The sequence below is a fragment of the Fusarium flagelliforme genome (genome assembly GCF_020744385.1).
Source record: "Fusarium flagelliforme strain FIESC 12 MPI-CAGE-AA-0113 chromosome Unknown B0J16scaffold_1, whole genome shotgun sequence".
NCBI classification, from domain to species: Eukaryota; Fungi; Ascomycota; class Sordariomycetes; order Hypocreales; family Nectriaceae; genus Fusarium; species Fusarium flagelliforme.
The window spans coordinates 7,919,444-7,941,041 of record NW_025763503.1 but is presented as its reverse complement, the minus strand read 5'-3'; the positions used below and the strand labels follow the sequence as shown (position 1 = coordinate 7,941,041).

Sequence of the window (21,598 nt, the reverse complement as noted above, 5' to 3'; positions counted from 1 at the left end):
GCTTCAAGATATTCCGAGTCATGCTTGCTGCAATATCACCAACTGGTGTAGTAGCCATGGCTCACTCTACCGATTCCGAGATGTCGCTTCCCAAATATGCCAAGGACTGTCAAGTTTATGTTTGGGACGCTATTGAGGACAGACGCTTAATGAAATGGAGTTCAATGGTTACGCTGTCCGCAATAGCAATATCCCATGACTCATGTCAGGTCGCTGTTGTGACCGACGGTACGGTCAAGCTAGGAAACACAGCAACGGGGTCTTTATTAGATTTGGCGAAGAGCAACTCGAATACCAGTCTTGCGTTTTCCGCAGACGCAAATCGCCTTTTCGCGTTGGATGGCGAATCCTTGACTGTGATTTCCATCCATGAAGGGCTTCTCAGGACCGTGCCTGTGCCGCGAAACCACTCATATTCAGCGTCGGCTGTCTTTCCTGACGAAGCTATGGTCGCAGCATTGTGCAGTCACGACCTTTGGCTCTGGTCTATCAAAGACAATAATCCCCATCACTCCGAGACTACCACAGATCACATACGAGATGTCTGCCTCGATGGGACCTTGAGCGGTTCAATGCGAATTGAAGCTTCTAGTTACGCGAGAGAGATCGGCATGTCACCAGATGGTCAGTACTTAGCCTCACTCTTGGACAATCGCATATATCTCTGGCTTCTTCCTGGGGGCACATTATACAAACTGTTAACACCGAAAGGCCCGCCGCCTCGCCCATTCATATGGGAGTTCAATGATTTTATGAGCTTTTCAAGAGACGGAAGTTTAATTTTGGCCGTGTGCGATTCTGTTGTCTATGTCTGGACGCTGGAACAAAACCAGAGCTCTGAGGTTGAGCTTTCAACGACGGCTATAATCCCTTTTCAACGTTCTGATAGTGAGGGCCAGCGTTCACCGTTCGGAATCAGGACTGTTTGGATGAATGGTAAGAAGGTTGCCATATTTTCCTTCAGCAGAGTTGAGATTTGGAATATCGAGGATAAGGCTTACTGCCTCCAGACTTATGAAACGCCACATAGAAATTACATTAGCGCTTTCGCATTCGCACCGGAATCTGACCTCCTAGCGATGGCGTATGATTATACTTTGACTGTCCTGCCCCCTGGCAAAGATGCCCCTAGACAGGACATTAAGACACCCATTTCAGCCACTGGGATGTCATTCTCTCCGGATGGATTGATGCTCCTGTTTTCTGGCCCCGAAAGAGACCGCTCAGAAGACGCCTCTCCAATCGATGGTGTCATCTGGGCGTCCCTAGTATATAGCGGAACTCGCCCTTCTTGCAATGGTGGGGGGTACATATTGCCGCCCATCGAAGTCCTGCCATTAAAGAGCGAGGCTATAGAGGCTATATGGAAAGATTCACAATTCACATATCCCAGCGACCCGCATTCATCAGGCTTGGGGGCAAAAATGTATTCATTCTCGACTGATGGAACGCTTGTCAAATTGAGATGGCCTGGGAAGGAATGGTACAGTATTCAGCACGCAAGGAATGTGGCACCTACCCCTCAACAAATGTCTATGATTTGTGAGATACATAGTCAAGAAACACAAACTTGGATCCAGCGCGGCAGTCAGAGGGTTATTCAAATTCCACAAGGTTATTGGCGGCGTATTGTCGGCTACGGTGGTAGACATGTGGCGATGATAGACAAGAGGAATAAGATAGTATTGCTTGAGTTTAACTAATGGCCCCGGCTACAACCCTTACCATCTTGTATGTGCGTTATTGATACTATCTGTGGGATAATCACTTTGGCTATCTGGTTTTTGAAAGACCTTTTATCGCCTCGCTACTTCTACCACCTAACCACGAAGGCAAACCGCGAACTCTATCTATGAAAATGCATGAGAGGATAACAAAAGACGCTATCTGTTAAGCACCCAGTCGTCGATTGCGTTTAGATAAGTTCAATAGTGCTCGAAGGAACACTGATTGTCTCAAGGCTGGCCAATTCACCTTGATAATCGCAAACTCCGCATGCTGTGACTCCCATAACGCAAAGCCGCTCAGCCGGTTCTCTCCACTTGTTCTTAAGATTGCGTCAATCTTTGGCAGTCCGAGTCGTGATGAATAGATCTGGTTAGAGATTTCTGCTTCCGTGATGCTCTCAAGTACCTCCGATGATGGCAGCCCTGTTCTCTCTACCCTTGCTGCAACCGCTAACCTAGTGGCGAGAATAGTCTCAGATCTGCCGCCATAGCCTAAGGCAAGTTGAAGATTGAATTTGGTGTTGTGTCTTGTCGCGGCCTCGGCTTCTGTAATTATACCTTGAAGGTGCTCTGGAAGGATAGATCTATCACCAACTACACGAAATCGAACAGCAGGGATCGAAAACGGTGCGTCATTCAAGACCACCTCTTGAATATACTCTGCCATCATCTTGAACAAAGGGTTCAGCTCTCCAGGACCCCTCTTGAGGTTGTCGTTTGACAATGCCCAGACAGTAAGATTTGAGATACCAGAGCTGAATACCCATGACATGACTTGTATGAGCTTATGAGCGCCGGCCTGATGGCCAAGTAACACACTGCCAAGGCCATGACTTCTCGAGTAGCGGCGATTTCCATCCATTATAATACCCAAGTGCTGGGGTTTGCTGATTGCATCCGCCAGTTCACCGCGGTAATAAGCACAGTTGATGAGCTCCCTAACATCTTCTCGAAACCCAGGCATCTCAGGCAGAGCCCTCTGGTCAATGTCCATACTTGGTAGATGGGCTTCAAGATCCGTGTGACTTTGTAGGTCGCTGGTAATACGGTGACCAACTTTGCTGCCGAAGATTTCGCTGTGAAGCTCTGTCAAAATATTCTCCATCCGAGGACTTCCTGTAAGTAGGAGATCCATTGTTCCATCGAATGTGAGGGCTCGCGGACAGAGGCTGTAATGGAAGGTTGAGAATAGAATGTTGAGATTCCGGATCATCCACCAGACACCCCGTTCGATAGTATTGCAGTTTCGGGGGGAACCAGCCAGGACCCTTTTCGACAGCCGGAAAACGAACAGATTGAAGATACCCCAGCGTAGTAAAGTAAAGGGCTTTCTGAGCGACCTTCGCACCCCTTGTCTTTTTATCTCCTTCCAAATACCGCCCAGTTCTGAGCTTTCGGAATGTATCGTCAATAGCTCGGCTTTACCAAATGACAGGGTTTCCTCCAGAAACTTCTCAACGTCTTCCATCGTCTTTGGGTATTCCCGTCCAAGATCTTTCGGATCCAGCTTGTCAGCCATACTCATAACGCCAGAGGCAATAGCATCTGCCTCATCCTCAGCCACATCCCTCAAGAACCTATGTGTGTTGACCAGAGCGTACGCAAATGTAGCAAAAATCATAACATTATTTTCGAACGTGAATATAGAAACGGGGCGATGTAAATTCTGGAGCCACGCTATAACCTGCTGCCGTTCTGAGCTATTGGCCCGCACTATGGTATACATAAAGGCGACAGTGCGGATAACCCTTCGCCAGTAGTCTGACTTGTATGTGCTGTGGGCTTGAAGAACCTTGGATATCTTGGGGTGAGAAAGTTGAAGTGTGGCTGCTGCCAAGGTTGCAGCGAACATGATGTCGCCTCGGTCGAAGGCGGCGTGGAACTCTTCGAAAGAGACATATTTGTTCCTCCATATCAGTCTCTTGGGATAGAAGTTGCGCCATTTTGCTCGGAAGCTTCGGACCCATCTCGCGAGAGTAACGATTGCATGTATTGTCACAATCAAGTAAACAAATAAAAGAGCCGTATTCATAGTCATATTGAGTGTTTCTTTTCAACTCAGTAAGAGTCGAGATGGGATTGGGAAAGTTGACAATGGAACCATTTCAAAAAAACAAGAGGAAAGCTGGACATTAATCTCCTTTTCTAGACCCGTATCGGATTCCAAGCTGCCTCTTGTTCTGAACATTGCAGCTGAGTGAGACATCTGGAGGTAACCAACCGGCAGCGTCGGTGACAGAGGACACTCTACAACGAGCGGATCCTCAGCTGTACATAAAGCGAATTTGTAACCAATAACGACGAATAAACATCATTCTTGTGAGGTTAATATGTATGATAAGAATAACAGTAAACCCCGAAACCTAATAATAACAACACAGAATATAGCTGATACTGCACCGTAAGCGGTGAAGTGAGATAAATGTCAACCGATCTAGCCACTTTGGGATAAGAGGCAATCCAAACGACAGCTGAAGGTCGGTACATCCGAGCGTCAGCGGGACAAGCACACTGGGGCATGTGAAATGTAATGCTACGCGTCGACGCGTCTGGGTAAAGTATTTCGCGCCCCCGTTTTTCCCAAACAGAGGCGTAGCTTATCGATTGTAAACGCCACTTTTATTTGGCGCTTAACTTTGTCTTTTCATTGGTAGGTAGTCTCTTGGTTGTGGGGTGGTATGATAATCTCCCTCGGGGCAGAAATGAAACATCGTGCCTTTGGGGATCTGTTTCTCAAACACGGTTACATAGAAAGCGACCTACTATTCGGGCAAATATTGTTTTACAGTTCGCTGTGAGCCCTGTTCTGCGCAGAGTTGAAAATACAATTGCCAGTGGCTGTGCTACACCCCCCGATGAAAGTGTGGGGGTTGATGCGTGTTCTTAATCCACGGAACCAAAATGATCTTGCCTGATGTTTTGGTATCCAACACCCACCATCATGAATCCAAGCAAAGATCACGTCTCATACAAAGACTATGTCGAGCTTCGAGCTCAGTCAAACCCGTGTATCAATGGACTCGAGCGATATCTGCAACAACGAGGAACTCGTGCAAGCAATGCCGTCTACATCGATTACCCTACAGCTAAACGGCATCCACCCGAGCTACAGCCAATCACAGTGGAGGAAGATAAGATAACCAACTTAATCGACACTTTACCACCGGCTACTACGCGATTGATCATAGTCGAGGATATCAGTCCTCAACTTATAAGCCTTGTTGGAAATGCTTTAGATATCGACCCAATTTTCTTCGCCGACTATGTCAACACTAGTTTTGAGAATATTGAGATAGCGCCACCACCGCCTTCACTTGCGATATTGCCATCATTACTGTCCGAGCGCGGTCATCTGCATCTCCACTACCAGCAGGTATTGGATTTGGGCATTGCTGAGAAATTTGAAGATGCTGCTTACGCTCTTAAAACGGACTCCAATATTACTCGTAACATCCGCCGCCTTACTCCATTATCGGGCAAACAGCTAGCCCTTGCTCGCGCGACCTGTTCCCTGCTCATGAAAAAAGTTGGGAGCTCTTCTATTTGTAAGTATTCCAGTACCGCGCTGAGAACATCTGCTAATATGTCCAGGTCTTATTCTGGTCGATCGTCCGATAAGAAGTGCGATTGAAGGACTCGGAAAACAGAATCAGGAGAGCTATTCCGCTCAGCATCTCCATGGTGGGTTTGAAGATGTCGCGACATCACACAGAATATCCACTTCCACATCTCAGTGGAATAGAGACTCAATGCTTGATAGCTTGACGCATTACCTCTGTTCTCAAGGCTCTAACGATATGCCTCTTAAGATTCTGGACTTCGCCTATTATCCTATTCGCATAACCCTCTCCGAATGGAACCTCTACATGCATCTCATAAGCCGCTACTCCAAGCACTATGAATACTCTCTTCAAGACATCACAAGTCGTCTTCATGGTGAAGACATTGTCGACTTGCAGCGATGGAGGCGCCGGCTCAAACAGAGTCGACATAAACTGACCCTGGTTGCGGAGTTTGTTGAGCAAAACGACGATGGTAAGATGGCATGGAAAATGATCTTCAAGGATATCAACTACCTACAGAATCAGTTCCAGGATTATGGTCAATCACTTGAACAAATGGTAACTGTCGCGACGACAATGATACAGCTTCTCGATTCACGACGCTCAATACTTGAGGCAGTCAACGTCCGACGGTTGACATATATCGCTTTGGTTTTTGCACCATTGGCTTGGGTTGCGAGTTTGTTCAGCATGGAAGACGCGTACTTGCCGGGTAATGACAGGTTCTGGATATACTTTGCCACGGCGCTGCCTTTGATTGCTGTGGTTATTCTCTTCTCAGCCCTTCAATGGGACGAAGTGATTCGGCCGGTAAAGCAAGCATGGAAGAAGCTTTGCGGCGATAAATTTATTTTAAGCTCTAGGATAAAGGAAAGAAAACCTGATGTAGTCTAGTATAGTCTCGTATGCCTATTTTGTTCTTCTCACTTCCGTTCCAGTGTAGAGTAAAGCTTGTGTTGCTTGATAGGCGTGATGCTGATTAAAGCCAGTACGGCCCAGATAAGTATCAAGATCCAAACATGCTCAAATGCCACCATTAACGACTTGATGACGCCTTCGTGCCACCCATCCGGAAGGCGCTTCAGCTCGGTAAGGTCATCGCGGATATGCTGTATTTCTGCCGCGGCATTGGGATAGTCGCTGAACCGATCCCAAAGGCCACTTGTTAAGCTATGCTGGTACACAACCGAAGCGATTGTTATTCCGATAGTACTTCCAAGGCTTCGAGACAGCACGGTGAGGTAGTTAGAATTATATATAATACTTCGATCGAATGGTAAACTTACTGATGGTTGATGTGACCATAGCCAGCTGCGAATGCTCCACCGCCGCAAGGCAAGCAACCTGCGTAATGCTAAAAACAGCATTGTAGCCAAGGCTAAGGATCAAAAATGCCAAACATGTCATCCAAGTCGGACTGATGTCATCTTGAAGCGTGAACATGATGGCGCCCACAATCATCGTGACGATGCCGCTGACAATGATTCCAATGTACTTCCCTGTCTTCTTCATCAAGTATCCAAGCGGCAGTGCCCCAATCAATCCAAGCGAAGAAGGCATGATCTTTAGTCCAGCATCGGTTGCTGAGTCTCCCCGTGCTTGTAAGTAAAGTGGGATGTAAAAAATACTCGTCAAGTTGATGGCTGCGCAAAACATACTGGACAGGCATGTGGCCAGAACGGTGCGGTTCAGCAGGAGTCTGACTGGGATGATTGGCTGGGCGACCTTGACTTCACAACATATGAAGGCGACGAACAGGCAGACTGCAACTGCAATTGCCGTGATTGGGAGAGGATGCGACCAAGGCACGATATTGCCTCCCATGCTGAGACCAAGAACGAGACTTGCCAAAAAAGCAGTGACCAGGAAAACACCACCAAAGTCGATCCGCTTGATGTATGATTTGTCGGATTGTTTCGGCGGTACCTTAATCATAACATACGCAATGACAGCTGACACCAACGACGGAACAACCTGGACAAGAAACGCCACTCTCCAGCCGTTATCGCTGTAATCACCCAGCATTCCACCACAAACAGCACCAACCATAGTCCCAGCTCCATACCAAAGATTCGCAACACCACTCACAATAGCGCGTTTCCTCAACGGTATAAGATCCGAACCGAGAAACATGGAAATACTCATTAAACCCCCACCACCAACACCAGCGACCACTCTTCCCAGTATCATAGCATGCTGGCTGGTAGCTAATCCACAAAGAAGATTGCCCGCCGCAAAGGCAAGGTTACAGAATACCAAGCCAGGACCACGGCCGAAAATGTCCGTTAGACGGCCTGAAATTGGTTGACTGGCGGCGTTGCCTATCAGGTAGGCTGTTGCGAGCCAGGAGAGAAGGCTGAGGGAGTTGAATTCGCTTGAGATTTGCGCGGATAAGGTTGCGATTACTGTTGTGTCGGCGGCACCTAGGAATACGCCTAGCCAAGCTGTTGTCAGGATGACTGCTAGGCGGGCGAAGGATAGGTCTTTGCTGATAATGGTTGTCTCCTCCTCTGGGCGGGCTGATGGAGGTGGAGCGGAAGACGTTGTTCCATAGCCCGTAGCTTCGGAGCTTGGCTGAAGCAGTGGTGACGCCTCGGACATTGTTGTTGTCGTCAGCCCTGGTAGTGGTAGGCTGAAGTCCAAAATGATCGTCCAAGCTTTAACAGGAACCACTGAGAAAAATCAGGTTGGTCGAAGGGTAGAACTCATTTTAATAAAGACATGGCTGAAGGATGGACTTTATACCGACGGAACAAGATATGGACAATCCTAGCCACGTCTCAAACCTTCCTCCCTTGGACATGGTAGATCTCGGTATTTTACCAAATTTGCTTTCATCATGACGGTTCTACAGAAACCATCACCAATCGTGGCATCACTTGTCTCAGCCTCTACCCAATGAAGAATGGTGTTTCTCACCTCAGCTGAACCAAGAATATCATTTAAGCGGGGCGAGGGAGCTGGACACCAGTAAGACTTCAGCTTCTCCGCCTCGTCAATATTGATCTGCGATATTTTCTCCCGTGTCTCAGTTCCCCTGCAAATCTGTCTTCACCTTGCCCTTTCCGCCTTTACCAGATCTTGATCTCAACAAATATACCAGTTTCTCGGGTACCAAAACTTTCTCACAATCAATTCGGTTGGTATAGTCATCGATCTTCCGACAAAATTCCTGTGTATTCCGAGGATATCCGCGCAAAATCCAAGATGAAGACACTGGGTTTAATTGGTGGCATGAGCTGGGAGTCAACCACGACATACTACCAAGAGATAAACCGTCGAGTTCGCGAGGTCCTCGGTGGATTGCACTCTGCTGATTGTATCATTATCTCATTCGACTTTGCCAAGATTGAGGCCCTACAACACGCCGGCAAATGGGAAGAAGCAGGACTGTTACTGGACGACGCAGCAAAAAGATTAGCGCTCGCTGGTGCAGATGGTCTTGTGCTTTGCACTAATACTATGCACTTCGTATCTCATGGCATTGAGACGGCAGCTGGGCTACCGCTTATTCACATCGTTGACCCAACTGCCGAGGCCATCTTGAAAGCAGGATACAAGTCAGTCGGGTTGCTAGGAACACAATTTACCATGGAAAAAGACTTTTACAAGTCACGTCTGGCGGACAAGTTCGATCTTGACGTTATTGTTCCGGATGATGAGGACAGAGATACTGTGCACGAGATCATCTACACAGAGCTTTGCAATGGTATCATCAAAGATGATTCTCGGCGAGCTTACCAAGAGGTTATCGGGAGGCTCAAATCTGCTGGAGCCGAATGCTTGATCCTTGGGTGTACTGAAATTGGGTTATTGATAGACAAGACTCAGAGTGAGTTAGCAATTTTTGATACGGCGCGGATCCATGCGATAGCTGCCGCCGACTGGGCTATAGAGGACACCAAAGAGCATTAGAGTAGAGGCAGAGCAGATTTCATCGGTCGTTTATTTATACAAACTGTTTCTGCCCTATGACCACCTCCGACCTTTGCGTCACGACCGTGATCGTCCCATCAGCAGCCTCAATATCAACCCTCCTCTCAACGATAATCCCGTTCGACGAATCATAAAGCGGCTCTGGTCGCGTCGGAAGTCCTGAGTCTCTCATGACAATATCCTCTTGGCTCTCCGATATCGACTCAATGGCAGTGATAGAATAAGGGTCCGGTGCTGCGTAATTTGGCCGTCGTGCTAGCCAGTAAAGAGGATAGCTATCACGCCTATTGGCGCCTTGCTCTTGTCTACTCTTCCTCCTAGATTCTGTCGTTGGTGATAAATAGCCTGTATTCACCCAGAAGCGACGTTTGAAGAGAGGTGTTATCATGGGGGCTTGGCCGACAACGATACCAATGCAATCTTCGCGGAGAGACCACAGAACAGATTCGCCTCGCTGGTCCAGCTAGAATACGGTTAGGAATGTCTTGTAAGTGACCGATGGCGACTAACCTTGAATATGAGGACAAATCGTAGGATGGCGGCGGTCATGCAAAAGAATCCCAAGCTAAACAAGATACAAAGGCCGAACTTTTCCCAGGGTTTCGCTCGAATGCCCATGACGACTGGAATCGGGACAAGAATAATACTGATATCTGTGCTTAGATTAAAAGACAGGATAAGAATGAAGAATGTCAGATTCTGCGGAGTGCAATGTGCTGCCGTTGGCATTAGCGCAGTCCCAAATTCATCTATCCCACGTTAACTTACGTCCAGGATCTGGCCAGACCTGCCACAGGTGATAGAAAGGCCGACACGTCAAAGCGAGGGTCAAGATGATGACAACTAATGAGACCACGACCTGCACCATCAAAGGTTTAATGAACCTCTCCGTCCACAACCCTCGAACAACTCGCTTGTAAAGCCATAGCATGTTGAACTTCAGTGTCCATAGAACAACAACATAGAGGACCAGGCTAAGCATGAAGATCTGCGTTCCAAAAGCCCACTTTCCGTACTCTTCTTCTGGCATATTTTCCCGTTCTTCGTGGTTGAGATCGGAGGTATGTAAGCCCTTCGCGGAAGCGATGAAGATGTGGCCTGATATTGCTGTTCCGGTCCAGAGTAACTAAGAGTGTCAGCGAATAAACAATTTGGTGGGTGAGAACTTACTGCAACGATCAGAACGAGGTAATCATCTGGCTGATACCCTCTCCAGCCGACCAATTCCGTGCGACAAAACACTCGCGCGGCAATCATGAGAATGCCAATACCGTAAAGAAACCATATCTCAGCCAGCTGTTTGGCAATAGTAGCCATAGTAGCAGAGTATATGAAAGAGGAAGAAAGAGAATTTCCATGGAAACACTGGACATGTTGTGCATGTTCGTATATCAAGTCCCTGTTTGTACGGATACTCCAACGGTGTTTAGTGTCGCAAATACAGAGGCTTACTCTTGGCTAATCTATTACCGATCGGGACAGGTTTTACCGGTCTTTGGACTTGCTTTTTTGGGAAGGAATTTAATTTTTCGTAATGTCGGGTACTGTTTCCCGAGATGGTGGCGATGCCAAGATATGAACAGAAGTTCTCGATGCTGGACACCGAAAAAGGTGGAAGCAAAGACCTCACGTTTAACCAGTAATTCGACATTCTTATGTCACTTTATATCAAGAGGATATGACAAACATTAAAAATGCATTTCTGGCACTCATGTGGTAAGTGACGTCTAACGGCTTCGTGCTTCGTGATCCGACTTGTCACTTGGGCCGATGTAACCTCAGCACCAAGATGAAACGACTTGGTCCTGGGTCATCATGCAAATTGAAGAACATGCCTGTTTCGGCATGACACCCCGTTATAAGTGATGATCCTACCAGGGTGGTCTTCCCCGTCTTGATTGATAGCACCCCAATCAGGCTGTTCTCCGTATCGATAAGAGGCATAAGTTTGATGGAACAGATCATATGTACATACCCTGTAACCAACAAGAAAACAAACGAAACATACACCTTTATAAGGAAAATGGTCTGATCTGCGGGACATATAAATCTGTTACGAGGCCATCCATTAATTGTAAGATCTTCTTCCTTTTTTCTTCTCATATTGCTTCTCCTCAAACATGTCCGTCCCCATCCGAGTCGCCGTTACGCAAGCAGAACCAATTTGGTTGGACTTGGCTGCCTCGGTTAAGAAAGCTTGCACTCTCATTGCCGAAGCGGCAAACAATGGAGCCAAGCTCGTTGCTTTTTCTGAATGCTGGATCCCTGGGTACCCAGCATGGATCTGGTAAGTTTGTTCCGTTTCAAAGAGTCATTCCACTAATCATCATTATAGGGCTCGATCGGTGGATTTTGAACTGCAAACGCGATACATTTACAACTCTGTGGCGATTGAGTCCGATGCTATAGAGGCGGTCAAAACTGCTGCGAAAGAAAACTCAATCGCTGTCGTTCTTGGCTTTTCGGAGAAGAGTCCTTCGCATAGCATCTATATCTCGCAGGCTATTATCTCGCCACAGGGTGAGGTGCTGCTTCATCGACGCAAGATCAAGCCAACTCATATGGAACGCACCGTCTTTGGCGATGGAACCAATTCTGACTTGAATAATGTTGTTGAAGTGGACTTCGGCCCAGGCCATGGTAAGATCAAAGTCGGATGTCTTGCGTGCTGGGAGCACACGCAGCCTCTTCTCAAGTACCACAGTATATCACAAGGGGAGGTAATTCATATCTCCATGTGGCCGCCAATTGACCCTACTACGGGTGTCGACCATCCTGGTTTATGGAGCATGACTGCAGAAGGCTGTCAGAATTTATCCCAGACGTATGCTATTGAGAGTACTTCTTATGTCCTTCACTGTACATCTGTGTGTACTCAGAAAGGTATCGATGTGTTGAAGACGCAGGATGGGCTGCAATGTCGACAGCCGGGTGGTGGACATAGTTGTGTAGTAGGACCCGATGGTCGGCGTTTGACTGAGCCTCTGGGGGATGGCAAGGCTGACAATGAGGGTATTGTTTATGCTGATCTTGATCTTAGCAAGGTTGTGGCTACGAGGGGATTTCTAGATATTGTTGGTCACTACAGTAGACCAGATCTTCTGTGGTTGGGTGTTGATCGGGAGACTAAAGAGAACGTTGTTGCCAAGGAAAAGAAGCAGATTGGTAATAGGGTTCTTCCAGACCCCAACCAACCCAAACCGATGGTTTCTTGAAGGCAAGGCATTAAGTCATATGCATGGATGAGAATAAGGTGACAGATATTTGGTTGCAACCTATAGAGCACAAAGACGAAACAATCTCGACTTTGCTCCAATCCATCGTTCACCTCTTGAGTGACATCGAGATACAAGATAATGGCCATCTGGTGAGATGGCGACTGCTTCTACCAAACAGTCTCCTTGAAGGCTCATTGGCTTGGTCAGAGACTCCTTCTTGTTTCCCTCCACGTTGCTAGCCATAAGGGCTGAGCACCCATTGACGGAAGTGGCTATTCAAGTTGATGCAACGATGCCCAAGGGTGCAACGCAGGCAGCGTCGCAAGCACCATAGTACCCAGGAGGGGTATGCAGCTGATGAAGAGGGGGATACATTTTCAGCTGAACTTACCTTTAGTAAGATATGAAATGAAAGGTCCAAAGGATTTGTTTGGTAGGTTTAAAACACCATCAGGCAGCCCGACAAGCATTGTAGCTAAAGCGGTTCATGGCAGTAGAAGAAACCTGCTAAACTACAACCTAACGGTAACAGTAAGATTGGCACGGCCTAGGCCGAGGATGATGAGAGCGAGCATTCATGATCTGAAAGAAACCGCTTCTAGAGACTTACGTGAAACACGTTCAGGGTGCTCCTGACGTTTGTGCCAGAAGTGAACATGGTAAAGGCGGGAGGGACGGCTCCTTCGGACAGACCGAGAAACAGTGGCGCAGCCATCGGCCCCCGAAAGTATGTAAAGGACTGACGCAAATACACTTTACACCCCAAGCTATGACGGTGCAGCCTACACTCCGCACCAAATCAGTCAATGTGCATGGACATCCAGCTTACCCTTAAGATAGATATCTACCAACTTAAGCCTAGCATTAAAGCCATAATGTTACGCATGAACAGGGATTCAATTCAGCTGTAAAGAAATGTTTGAGGCCCCCGACCCTTAGTCTTTTTACTCACCGCTAATCTGTTCCTAGTGCCGATCCCTCTCCATAAACAATTAGTCCCTTCTAATTAATTGGTATTACTAGAATGGCTTTAATTGCTATCACTGCCCCTGCTACTAATATTGCTATAGTATGGGAAGGTCAGAGTGTATGAAGTCGTACAGTGAATCAGAGGTTTTAATACTTAAAGACTTATCTTTACATTTCTTTGAAATGTTTATAGCTGGCTGCAAGATGATGTAGCTTGCGGAAAGGGGAATTATTGTTTGAGGCCCTCTACATGTGCCGGTAGACGGCAGGCAGATCTGAGGAGCTGAACTTCTTACGACATATAACTTGGAATTTGTGGCTTTCCATAAACCAGTAAGCACATTAAATCCTGCTGAAGGATGTCGATCATTTTTTAACTTTAGAACGGCACAGCAAATTCAAGATGCAGATCTGTATGACGCCTTAAAAAAAATAAGTCTTAGACTTCTAACACAGCTTACTTTCAGTAGAGAGAGAGTAGTGTTTCAAGTGAGGGGAAGCAGTAATCAGTGCATTATTCAAGGCAATGAGAGTACAATACAAAGTGTAGAGGGAACTGAATATATAAACCCTAGACCGCTACCTTAACTCTACAATCTTTATACTGTACAATCCTTTTTACAAATTATTATCTCTAAGAATTTTTAAAACATCTTTCCTTCTTCCTATCACCATGCCTCAAGAGCAGACTGAGTTTTTTGGGAAAGACACCAACCATCCCTTTTCTCTTTACCCCGACGATGATGAAAGTACTGTAAAGTCCATAACAGTATGGGCTGGGCTGGGATCTGGTGATGCCGAAGGCTTTTCGGTCTTAAAGGGCATCCAGCTCACCTGGGAAAATGGGGAAGAGAAGAGGATATACAACCACCCGGTAGATTCAGACACCTCTTCGACCTATACATTCAAGCCAGGCGAAACTGCTGTCTGGGACGTACGCGCAGGATGGCGTGTTGTCCAGTTCAACATCCGGACAAGCTCTACAAAGATCTGGTCCGTTGGGAAGGATGATGGCACACTTCACCCAAATGTTGCGGACGGTCGCCTTATTGGTTTTGAAGGAAGTTCAGGCTGGGAAATCGATTACATTTCCCTAAGATATTGGACAATAGACTGACAAGCTTGCAATGGTAAGCTCTATCCTTTGAGAAGAAAAGACATATTACTTACTACGAACATTAGCGACACTGGATGCCTCGGTGTAGGTTTTTGTCTCGGCATATGATCAAGTGGGTCTGAGTTTTCCCTACATCATACTGCAAATGCGAGGTACTACTGTTTTTGAAGGGGCTAGATATATCAAAATCAAATTGTCTTAACCTCTAACTGAACCTGCTCCGTTAATTAGCATCCCTTTAATAAGTAATCCCGCAGGGCTACTAGGTACTTCATCTTGGTAGACTCTAGGCTCCAGCGTATAACTACATAGTTCTAGATATTATTGGTTACTATAGTAAGCTAGACCTTCCGTAGTTAGGTGTTAATAAAGAGCTAAGGAAGAATGTTAAAGGGAGGGAATAGAAGTAGAACGGGAATTGAGCTTATTACAAGTCTAAATAGCCCGAAGCTCCCATCCTCTAAAGACATAAAGATGGGGTCATAACTAGAATATATAAGTATATCAAGAGCTGTCCGCTGCGATGCGCTCCAACACAGTCTCCATCTTGCCAAATAATCTCTGCAAGATGGCAGGTCCCATTGAAGCCTGGCCTGGAATTATAGCGCGTCCACCGTCCAACTCACCCCAAAGCACCTTTTTTTGTTTTGCCGTCAACAAACCCTTGTGACTAGTACCAGGTCCCGAATCGATTCCCAACACGCATTGCATCTTCTTTAACACATGAACGATGGTTCTCGAAAAGAAAGCACCCTGAGTACAAAGACTCTCCAGAACCAGGGTATCGTGACGAAGGATCGGAATAGGAGCGATAGGATCGATTGGTAATCGATCGACACGGGTCGTGATGTGTTCGAGGGTTAGCTCGTATAGTGACAGTAGCTGGATGAATATACTGGTGATCGTAAGCGCCAGGGGGGCGGACAGTGGCTCCAATATGCCGGCGTGGTGAGATGAGGGCGAATGCGAGGGTGGATTAACGTGCTTCATCTGGGGCGATTTCGATTTACTTAACGACAGCAGCTCAAATATCCGGCTATCCGCTGTCGACGAAGCAGGCAGCAGGCCAGTGATAACCTGAAGGAAGCTTTGAGATATGTTCAGTATAAATTCAGCGAGGGTGTAGTTGTCGATATACAAAGGACCCTGTCGATAAACCAAGTCGTCGAATGTCAGGTGAGAATTGTTTGACTTGGCAGCTGAGATTCGTGCATGTAAGTCGATGTTTATTTTGGAAAGCTCCATAAGTGCAGTGTGGTCATCAATGGTGCTTGCATGACACTCCTTCGGGATGTCGGGGCTGAAGTGTGGATCACTCGATACTGTGCTTGATGGACTCTGAAGCAGATACAATGGTGACGTATTCGTGTCTGTAATTGGTGGTGAGGCACCGAAGAACGAGTTGTAGGCGAACAGGGAAGCAGACTCCACAAAACCGAAGCCATTATTCCAAGATGACGAATCATTATCCGCCGAGCCAAATTCCAAGGGAGACCATGTGGGTGCCGAGCTACCGAACGTGGGTTCCACGGCCTTGCCGATAACTTGCAATGAGGTAGAAGCTGAAGGTCCAGGGTTTGTCCAGTCAATCTGGTATGTACTTATATCGAGGATGGAATTTTCGTCCGGAGATGTGCTGGGTGGAGTTGGCGGGTTGTACGTGGCCGAGTTGCTTTCCCCGACAGCCGAATTCGGAGAAGTCCTCGCCGGCCGAGGTCTTCCAACTTTCTTCTGACGTCCATTGGTGCACTTGACTCCATATAATGTGCACCTTGCGCATGAAGGATCACTCTGGTGAAAACGTTGACACCTTGCTTTGTGCTTTCTGCATAATTCACAAGCGACACGCCGCTGCGTTGGATGAACTGTTGGGGCTTCCATGTGAAGTAACCAATTGTGTCGCGTCGATGAAGAAGATGGTGCCAAGCAAGAAAATCTCAAAACGGCGTTGAGGCATGAGGGTCGGAAGTGAAATGAGTGAGGGACGAAGTAAGAGGATCACGGTCGGAGGCGAGGCCGGTCTATAAAAGCCTCCGCGGGGGGTTTAGAGTTTTTGCACTAGGGGATTTAGTCTCTTTGGCAGGGGTGATTACTCATATTTGGCCGTCACTACACTAGACCGCATTAAAGTTTATTAATCAAGCCCGTCCCGATAAGAAATTCGCTTAGCTGGCGTGTCTTTCGTCCGAGATGAGAACCCGCATTCGCATTCGACAATTGATTAATTAAGCTGTCATAGACCTTGTACCGCGGAGGGTTTACAGACCAAATTCTTCAATCCTCATGTCGTCAGCCTAAGTGTTCCGAGTTGCGAGGTCCGAAATTTCGCAATGGTTTCTTTGTAATCTTCAGCTTGTCTTTCAAGACGCAATTGATAGTTCAGTAACTTAATTCCGAGCCAACTATTCTCTATTTATACATTGCAGATTTACTGGATTTTTAGTGTCATTCTTTGTATACTCATCGTTCATTTCCTACAGCCAATCCTTCTTTCTCATCTAATCAATCTATTTCTCTAATCAAGTAACAGCGCTCTTGGATCGACCATGAGTGCAAGCTCCTCAACTGTGGACCAAGTGTCCAACCTGGCGGACGAAGACGCAATGGACAAGACTACGATATACCGTGATAGATCAGCATGGCCTATGGCGCCCGAAGTTCAAATGATGCGAGATCGAGACGAGCAAGGCGGCGAAAAGCCCAAGAAACTCGGCGTGAGCTGGACCAACCTGACAGTCAAGGGCCTCCGCGCCGATGCGAGCTTCAACGAAAATGTCCTTTCGCAACTCTACCCCTTCCACAAAGGCAATAAGACCGAACCGATCAAAACCATCATCGATAAGTCAAGCGGATGTGTCAAGCCCGGAGAGATGTTGCTGGTCCTTGGCCGCCCCGGATCAGGCTGCACAACATTACTCAACGTCCTTGCCAATAACCGCCGTGGTTATGAAGAGGTCGCCGGAGACGTCCATTACGGTAGCATGACGGCCGACGAAGCGAAGCAATACCGCGGTCAGATCATCATGAACACTGAGGAGGAAATCTTCTTTCCAACCCTTTCTGTCGAGGCAACTATCGACTTTGCCACCCGCCTCAAGGTTCCCTTCCACCTGCCCCCAGGAATCAAGACGCGTAAGGAGTATGCGAATCTGTATAAGGACTTTCTCTTGCGATCCGTCGGTATCTCTCACACTGCCCATACAAAAGTCGGCGACGCTTTCATTAGGGGTGTTTCGGGAGGAGAAAGGAAGCGTGTATCGATTCTGGAATGCATGACGACCCGCGCAAGCGTATTCTGCTGGGATAACTCAACCCGAGGTCTCGATGCTAGTACTGCTTTGGAGTGGATCAAGGCTATCAGAGCCATGACCGACATCCTCGGCCTCACCACCATAGTTACACTGTATCAGGCGGGAAACGGCATTTACGAGCATTTCGATAAAGTGCTTGTTCTTGATGAGGGCAAACAGATCTTCTACGGACCTCAGAACGCTGCTGTCCCATTTATGGAAGACCTAGGCTTCATGAGAGATGGTGGATCCAACCGAAGCGATTTCCTGACAGGTGTGACGGTTCCTCATGAGCGAGTCATTGCTCCTGGGTATGAAGACACCTTCCCTCGCACAGCTGATGCAGTTCGTAACGCATACGACAACTCGGCTCTATCCACTGACATGCTTGAAGAAGCTCGAAGCTACCCGAAGACCCAGGAAGCCAACGACAACACAGCTATCTTCAAGGAGATGGTTGCTCGGGAGAAGTACAAGGGAGTCTCTAAGAATTCACCTATCACGGCCGACTTTCTCACTCAGGTCAAGACCGCCACCATCAGGCAGTACCAGATTCTTTGGGGAGACAAGAAGACCATGTTCGTCAAGCAAGGTGCCACTGTCATACAGGCTCTTGTTGGTGGTTCCCTGTTCTACAATGCCCCCGACAATTCTGCTGGTCTGTTTCTCAAGGGCGGTGCCCTTTTCTTCTCGATTCTATATCCTGCCCTTATTGCTCTCTCTGAAGTTACCGACTCGTTTACTGGCCGACCAATCTTGGCTAAGCAACGCCAATTCGCTCTTTATCACCCTGCCGCCTTCGTCATTGCCCAAGTCGTCGCCGACCTGCCTATCCTACTATTACAAGTCTCTCATTTCGGCATCGTCCTGTACTTTATGGTTGGACTCAAGGCTACTGCCGGGGCATTCTTCACTTACCTGATTATCAACTATGTATCGGCCCTCTCCATGACATCCTTCTACCGCTTCGTCGGCGCCGCCTTTCCTACCTTCGATGCCGCGACGAAGGTTTCTGGTCTTGCTACTGCTACCTTGTTTGTTTATATGGGGTACATGATCGTCAAGCCTGAGATGCATCCATGGTTCGGGTGGATCTTCTGGCTCAATCCCATGGCTTACGCGTTTGATGCCTTGCTGTCCAACGAATTTCATGGCCAGACCATTCCCTGCGTCGGTCCGTACCTTGTGCCTAATGGTCCGGGTTACATGGAAGGGCAGGGTGGTCAGGCGTGTGCTGGAGTGGGCGGCGCACTGCCAGGCGCGACAAGCGTCACAGGTGAACAGTATCTGAGCCACATGTCCTTCGGCAAGAGTCATATCTGGCGCAACTTCGGAATCATCTGTGCGTGGTGGGTTCTCTTCGTGGGCCTCACGATCTTCTTTACCAACGGTTGGAAACAAGTGGGAGAAGGCGGCCGCAGCTTACTCATTCCTCGGGAACAACAACGCAAGTCCAAGCATTTGGTTCAACCCGCAACAGACGAGGAATCGTCATCTTCCGAGAAGGCCACGGCCAACTCTCCGTCTGATAGCAACGGCAACATCGAGAACGACCTTGTTCGCAACAAGAGCATCTTCACATGGAGGAATTTGACATATACTGTCAAAACCTCTGATGGTGACCGCGTACTTCTGGATGATGTACAGGGCTACGTCAAGCCCGGTATGCTTGGTGCTCTGATGGGCGCTTCTGGCGCCGGTAAGACCACACTGCTCGATGTCCTTGCACAACGGAAAACTGAGGGAACCATCCATGGATCGGTATTAGTTGACGGCCGGCCTATCTCAGTCTCCTTCCAACGTTCAGCCGGTTATGTCGAACAGCTCGATGTCCACGAACCGCTTGCAACCGTCCGAGAAGCCCTTGAATTCTCAGCCCTCTTGCGCCAGCCTTCTGATGTAAGCAAGGAAGAGAAGCTACGATACGTTGATACCATTGTTGACCTCCTTGAATTGAACGATCTGGAACATACCCTTGTCGGACGGCCAGGCAACGGGCTTTCCATTGAACAACGCAAGCGTCTCACCATTGGTGTGGAATTAGTTGCGAAGCCCAGTATTCTTATCTTCCTTGATGAACCTACGTCTGGACTTGACGGACAGGCGGCGTATAACACCATTCGATTTCTTCGAAAACTAGCTGCAGCCGGACAGGCTATCTTGGTTACCATTCATCAGCCATCAGCGCAGTTGTTTACGCAGTTCGACACACTTTTATTACTGGCCAAAGGAGGGAAGACCGTCTATTTTGGTGATATCGGTGACAATGCATCCACTATCAAGTCATATTTCGGTCGTCACGGCGCTCCGTGTCCCCCTGAAGCCAATCCTGCTGAACATATGATCGATGTGGTTTCAGGTAATGGTCCGGCCTCTCACAACCAGGATTGGAACAAGGTCTGGCTTGAATCACCTGAACACGCCGCCCTCACCAAAGAACTGGATCATATGGTTGAAGATGCCCTGTCCAAGCCTTCACGAGCCAATGACGACGGGCGCGAGTTCGCCGCCTCCATGTGGACTCAGGTCAAGTTAGTCACGCATCGTATGAATGTCTCGCTCTTCCGCAACACCGAATACATTGACAACAAGCTGGCAATGCATGTCTTGCTGGCCTTTCTCAACGGTTTCACCTTTTGGAAAATTGGAGACAGTCTTACCGATCTTCAGCAGAACCTCTTTACTGTTTTTAACTTCATCTTCGTTGCACCCGGTGTTATCTCCCAGCTACAGCCTCTCTTTATTGACCGTCGCGATATTTACGAGGCACGGGAGAAGAAGAGCAAGATGTATCACTGGGCGCCTTTCGTTACCGGCCTAATTGTCTCGGAATTTCCTTACCTGATAGTTGCAGCTTTGTTGTATTACGTCTGTTGGTATTTCACTGCTGGTCTTCCAACTGGTCCAAATCAAGCTGGTGGTGTCTTCTTTATTGTCGTAAGTGGCTCTCACATGCTAGTTAGGATGGGACTGACATTTGATAGGTCTTATATGAATTTATCTATACTGGTATAGGACAGATGATCGCGGCATACGCCCCCAACGCTGTGTTTGCATCTCTTGTGAACCCGTTGGTCATTACTACTTTGGTCTCTTTCTGTGGTGTCATGGTTCCGTATGGCCAAATTACAGCATTCTGGAGATACTGGTAAGTAGCATACATTGACTCCTACCTGGCGCTGTTCATAACCTCATATTATTACAGGATCTACTACCTTGACCCTTTCAACTATGTTATGGGCTCCCTTCTCTCCTTCACGACCTGGGACAAGCCTGTCAACTGCAAGGAAGATGAACTCACCATCTTCGATCCGGCTCCCAATCAGACCTGTGGCGACTATCTTGCGGCTTATAAGAAGGGCATGGGTGCCGGTATCAACCTTCTCAACCCAGATGCCACCACATCTTGCCGCGTGTGCCAGTACACGGAGGGAGGAGATTACCTGAAGACAATGAATCTGAATGTAGAATGGTATGGATGGAGGAACGCGGGCATTTGTGCCATCTTTGCATTTGGCTTTTACGGACTTGTGTTTTTGATGATGAAGCTTAGGACCAAGGCTACAAAGAAGGCCGAGTCCTAGAATGAGGCGATGAGCCTCATAAGTTTCCAACTCTCTTCTCAGCCCTATTCCTTTGCCATGTACATAAATTCCTATGATCTTTCTTTTAGTCGCAGTCCTTGTGTCTTTTATTTAAAGTTACTATTCCTGATGATGTTTGGAGGGATCTCCGATCCCGCTACTCGATGGCTGCCAATATGTGTATGTAGATAGAT

The 21,598-nt window shown here is 47.7% G+C and overlaps 9 protein-coding genes across 9 annotated transcripts; 5 read left to right on the top strand and 4 right to left on the bottom strand.

Moving 5' to 3' along the window:
* Positions 1-1,705: 1,705 nt before the first annotated feature.
* Positions 1,706-4,077, bottom strand: B0J16DRAFT_331327 (putative undecaprenyl diphosphate synthase-domain-containing protein). Its single transcript, XM_046126564.1, has one exon. It carries the CDS (start codon positions 3,763-3,765, stop codon positions 1,891-1,893), a length of 1,875 nt encoding a protein of 624 aa, XP_045990531.1. The 5' UTR covers positions 3,766-4,077; the 3' UTR covers positions 1,706-1,890.
* Positions 4,078-4,492: 415 nt separating this feature from the next.
* On the top strand, positions 4,493-6,184 carry B0J16DRAFT_367905 (uncharacterized protein; the record flags this gene model as incomplete). The annotated part of the gene is made up of 2 exons (XM_046130168.1): positions 4,493-5,272; positions 5,319-6,184. The coding sequence occupies exons 1-2, from the start codon at positions 4,642-4,644 to the stop codon at positions 6,182-6,184; spliced, it is 1,497 nt and encodes a 498-aa protein (XP_045990530.1). The 5' UTR covers positions 4,493-4,641.
* Positions 6,185-6,213: 29 nt separating this feature from the next.
* Positions 6,214-7,891, bottom strand: B0J16DRAFT_392707 (major facilitator superfamily domain-containing protein; the record flags this gene model as incomplete). The annotated part of the gene is made up of 2 exons (XM_046132016.1): positions 6,214-6,511; positions 6,555-7,891. 2 exons carry the CDS (start codon positions 7,889-7,891, stop codon positions 6,214-6,216), a joined length of 1,635 nt encoding a protein of 544 aa, XP_045990529.1.
* Positions 7,892-8,303: 412 nt separating this feature from the next.
* B0J16DRAFT_331325 (Asp/Glu/hydantoin racemase) lies at positions 8,304-9,259 on the top strand. Its single transcript, XM_046126563.1, has one exon. The coding sequence runs from the start codon at positions 8,498-8,500 to the stop codon at positions 9,203-9,205; it is 708 nt and encodes a 235-aa protein (XP_045990528.1). The 5' UTR covers positions 8,304-8,497; the 3' UTR covers positions 9,206-9,259.
* B0J16DRAFT_298619 (uncharacterized protein) lies at positions 9,240-10,543 on the bottom strand (the record flags this gene model as incomplete). The annotated part of the gene is made up of 4 exons (XM_046124501.1): positions 9,240-9,689; positions 9,737-9,942; positions 9,995-10,352; positions 10,397-10,543. 4 exons carry the CDS (start codon positions 10,541-10,543, stop codon positions 9,240-9,242), a joined length of 1,161 nt encoding a protein of 386 aa, XP_045990527.1.
* Positions 10,544-11,338: 795 nt separating this feature from the next.
* B0J16DRAFT_280828 (carbon-nitrogen hydrolase) lies at positions 11,339-12,505 on the top strand. The gene is made up of 2 exons (XM_046123917.1): positions 11,339-11,513; positions 11,562-12,505. The coding sequence occupies exons 1-2, from the start codon at positions 11,347-11,349 to the stop codon at positions 12,439-12,441; spliced, it is 1,047 nt and encodes a 348-aa protein (XP_045990526.1). The 5' UTR covers positions 11,339-11,346; the 3' UTR covers positions 12,442-12,505.
* Positions 12,506-14,056: 1,551 nt separating this feature from the next.
* Positions 14,057-14,565, top strand: B0J16DRAFT_392705 (uncharacterized protein). The gene has a single exon (XM_046132015.1). The coding sequence runs from the start codon at positions 14,087-14,089 to the stop codon at positions 14,528-14,530; it is 444 nt and encodes a 147-aa protein (XP_045990525.1). The 5' UTR covers positions 14,057-14,086; the 3' UTR covers positions 14,531-14,565.
* Positions 14,566-14,857: 292 nt separating this feature from the next.
* Positions 14,858-16,572, bottom strand: B0J16DRAFT_367902 (C6 zinc finger domain protein). The gene has a single exon (XM_046130167.1). It carries the CDS (start codon positions 16,409-16,411, stop codon positions 15,035-15,037), a length of 1,377 nt encoding a protein of 458 aa, XP_045990524.1. The 5' UTR covers positions 16,412-16,572; the 3' UTR covers positions 14,858-15,034.
* Positions 16,573-17,076: 504 nt separating this feature from the next.
* On the top strand, positions 17,077-21,404 carry B0J16DRAFT_298614 (putative ABC transporter; the record flags this gene model as incomplete). Its single annotated transcript, XM_046124500.1, has 3 exons — positions 17,077-20,757; positions 20,805-20,968; positions 21,026-21,404. 3 exons carry the CDS (start codon positions 17,077-17,079, stop codon positions 21,402-21,404), a joined length of 4,224 nt encoding a protein of 1,407 aa, XP_045990523.1.
* Positions 21,405-21,598: the final 194 nt, after the last annotated feature.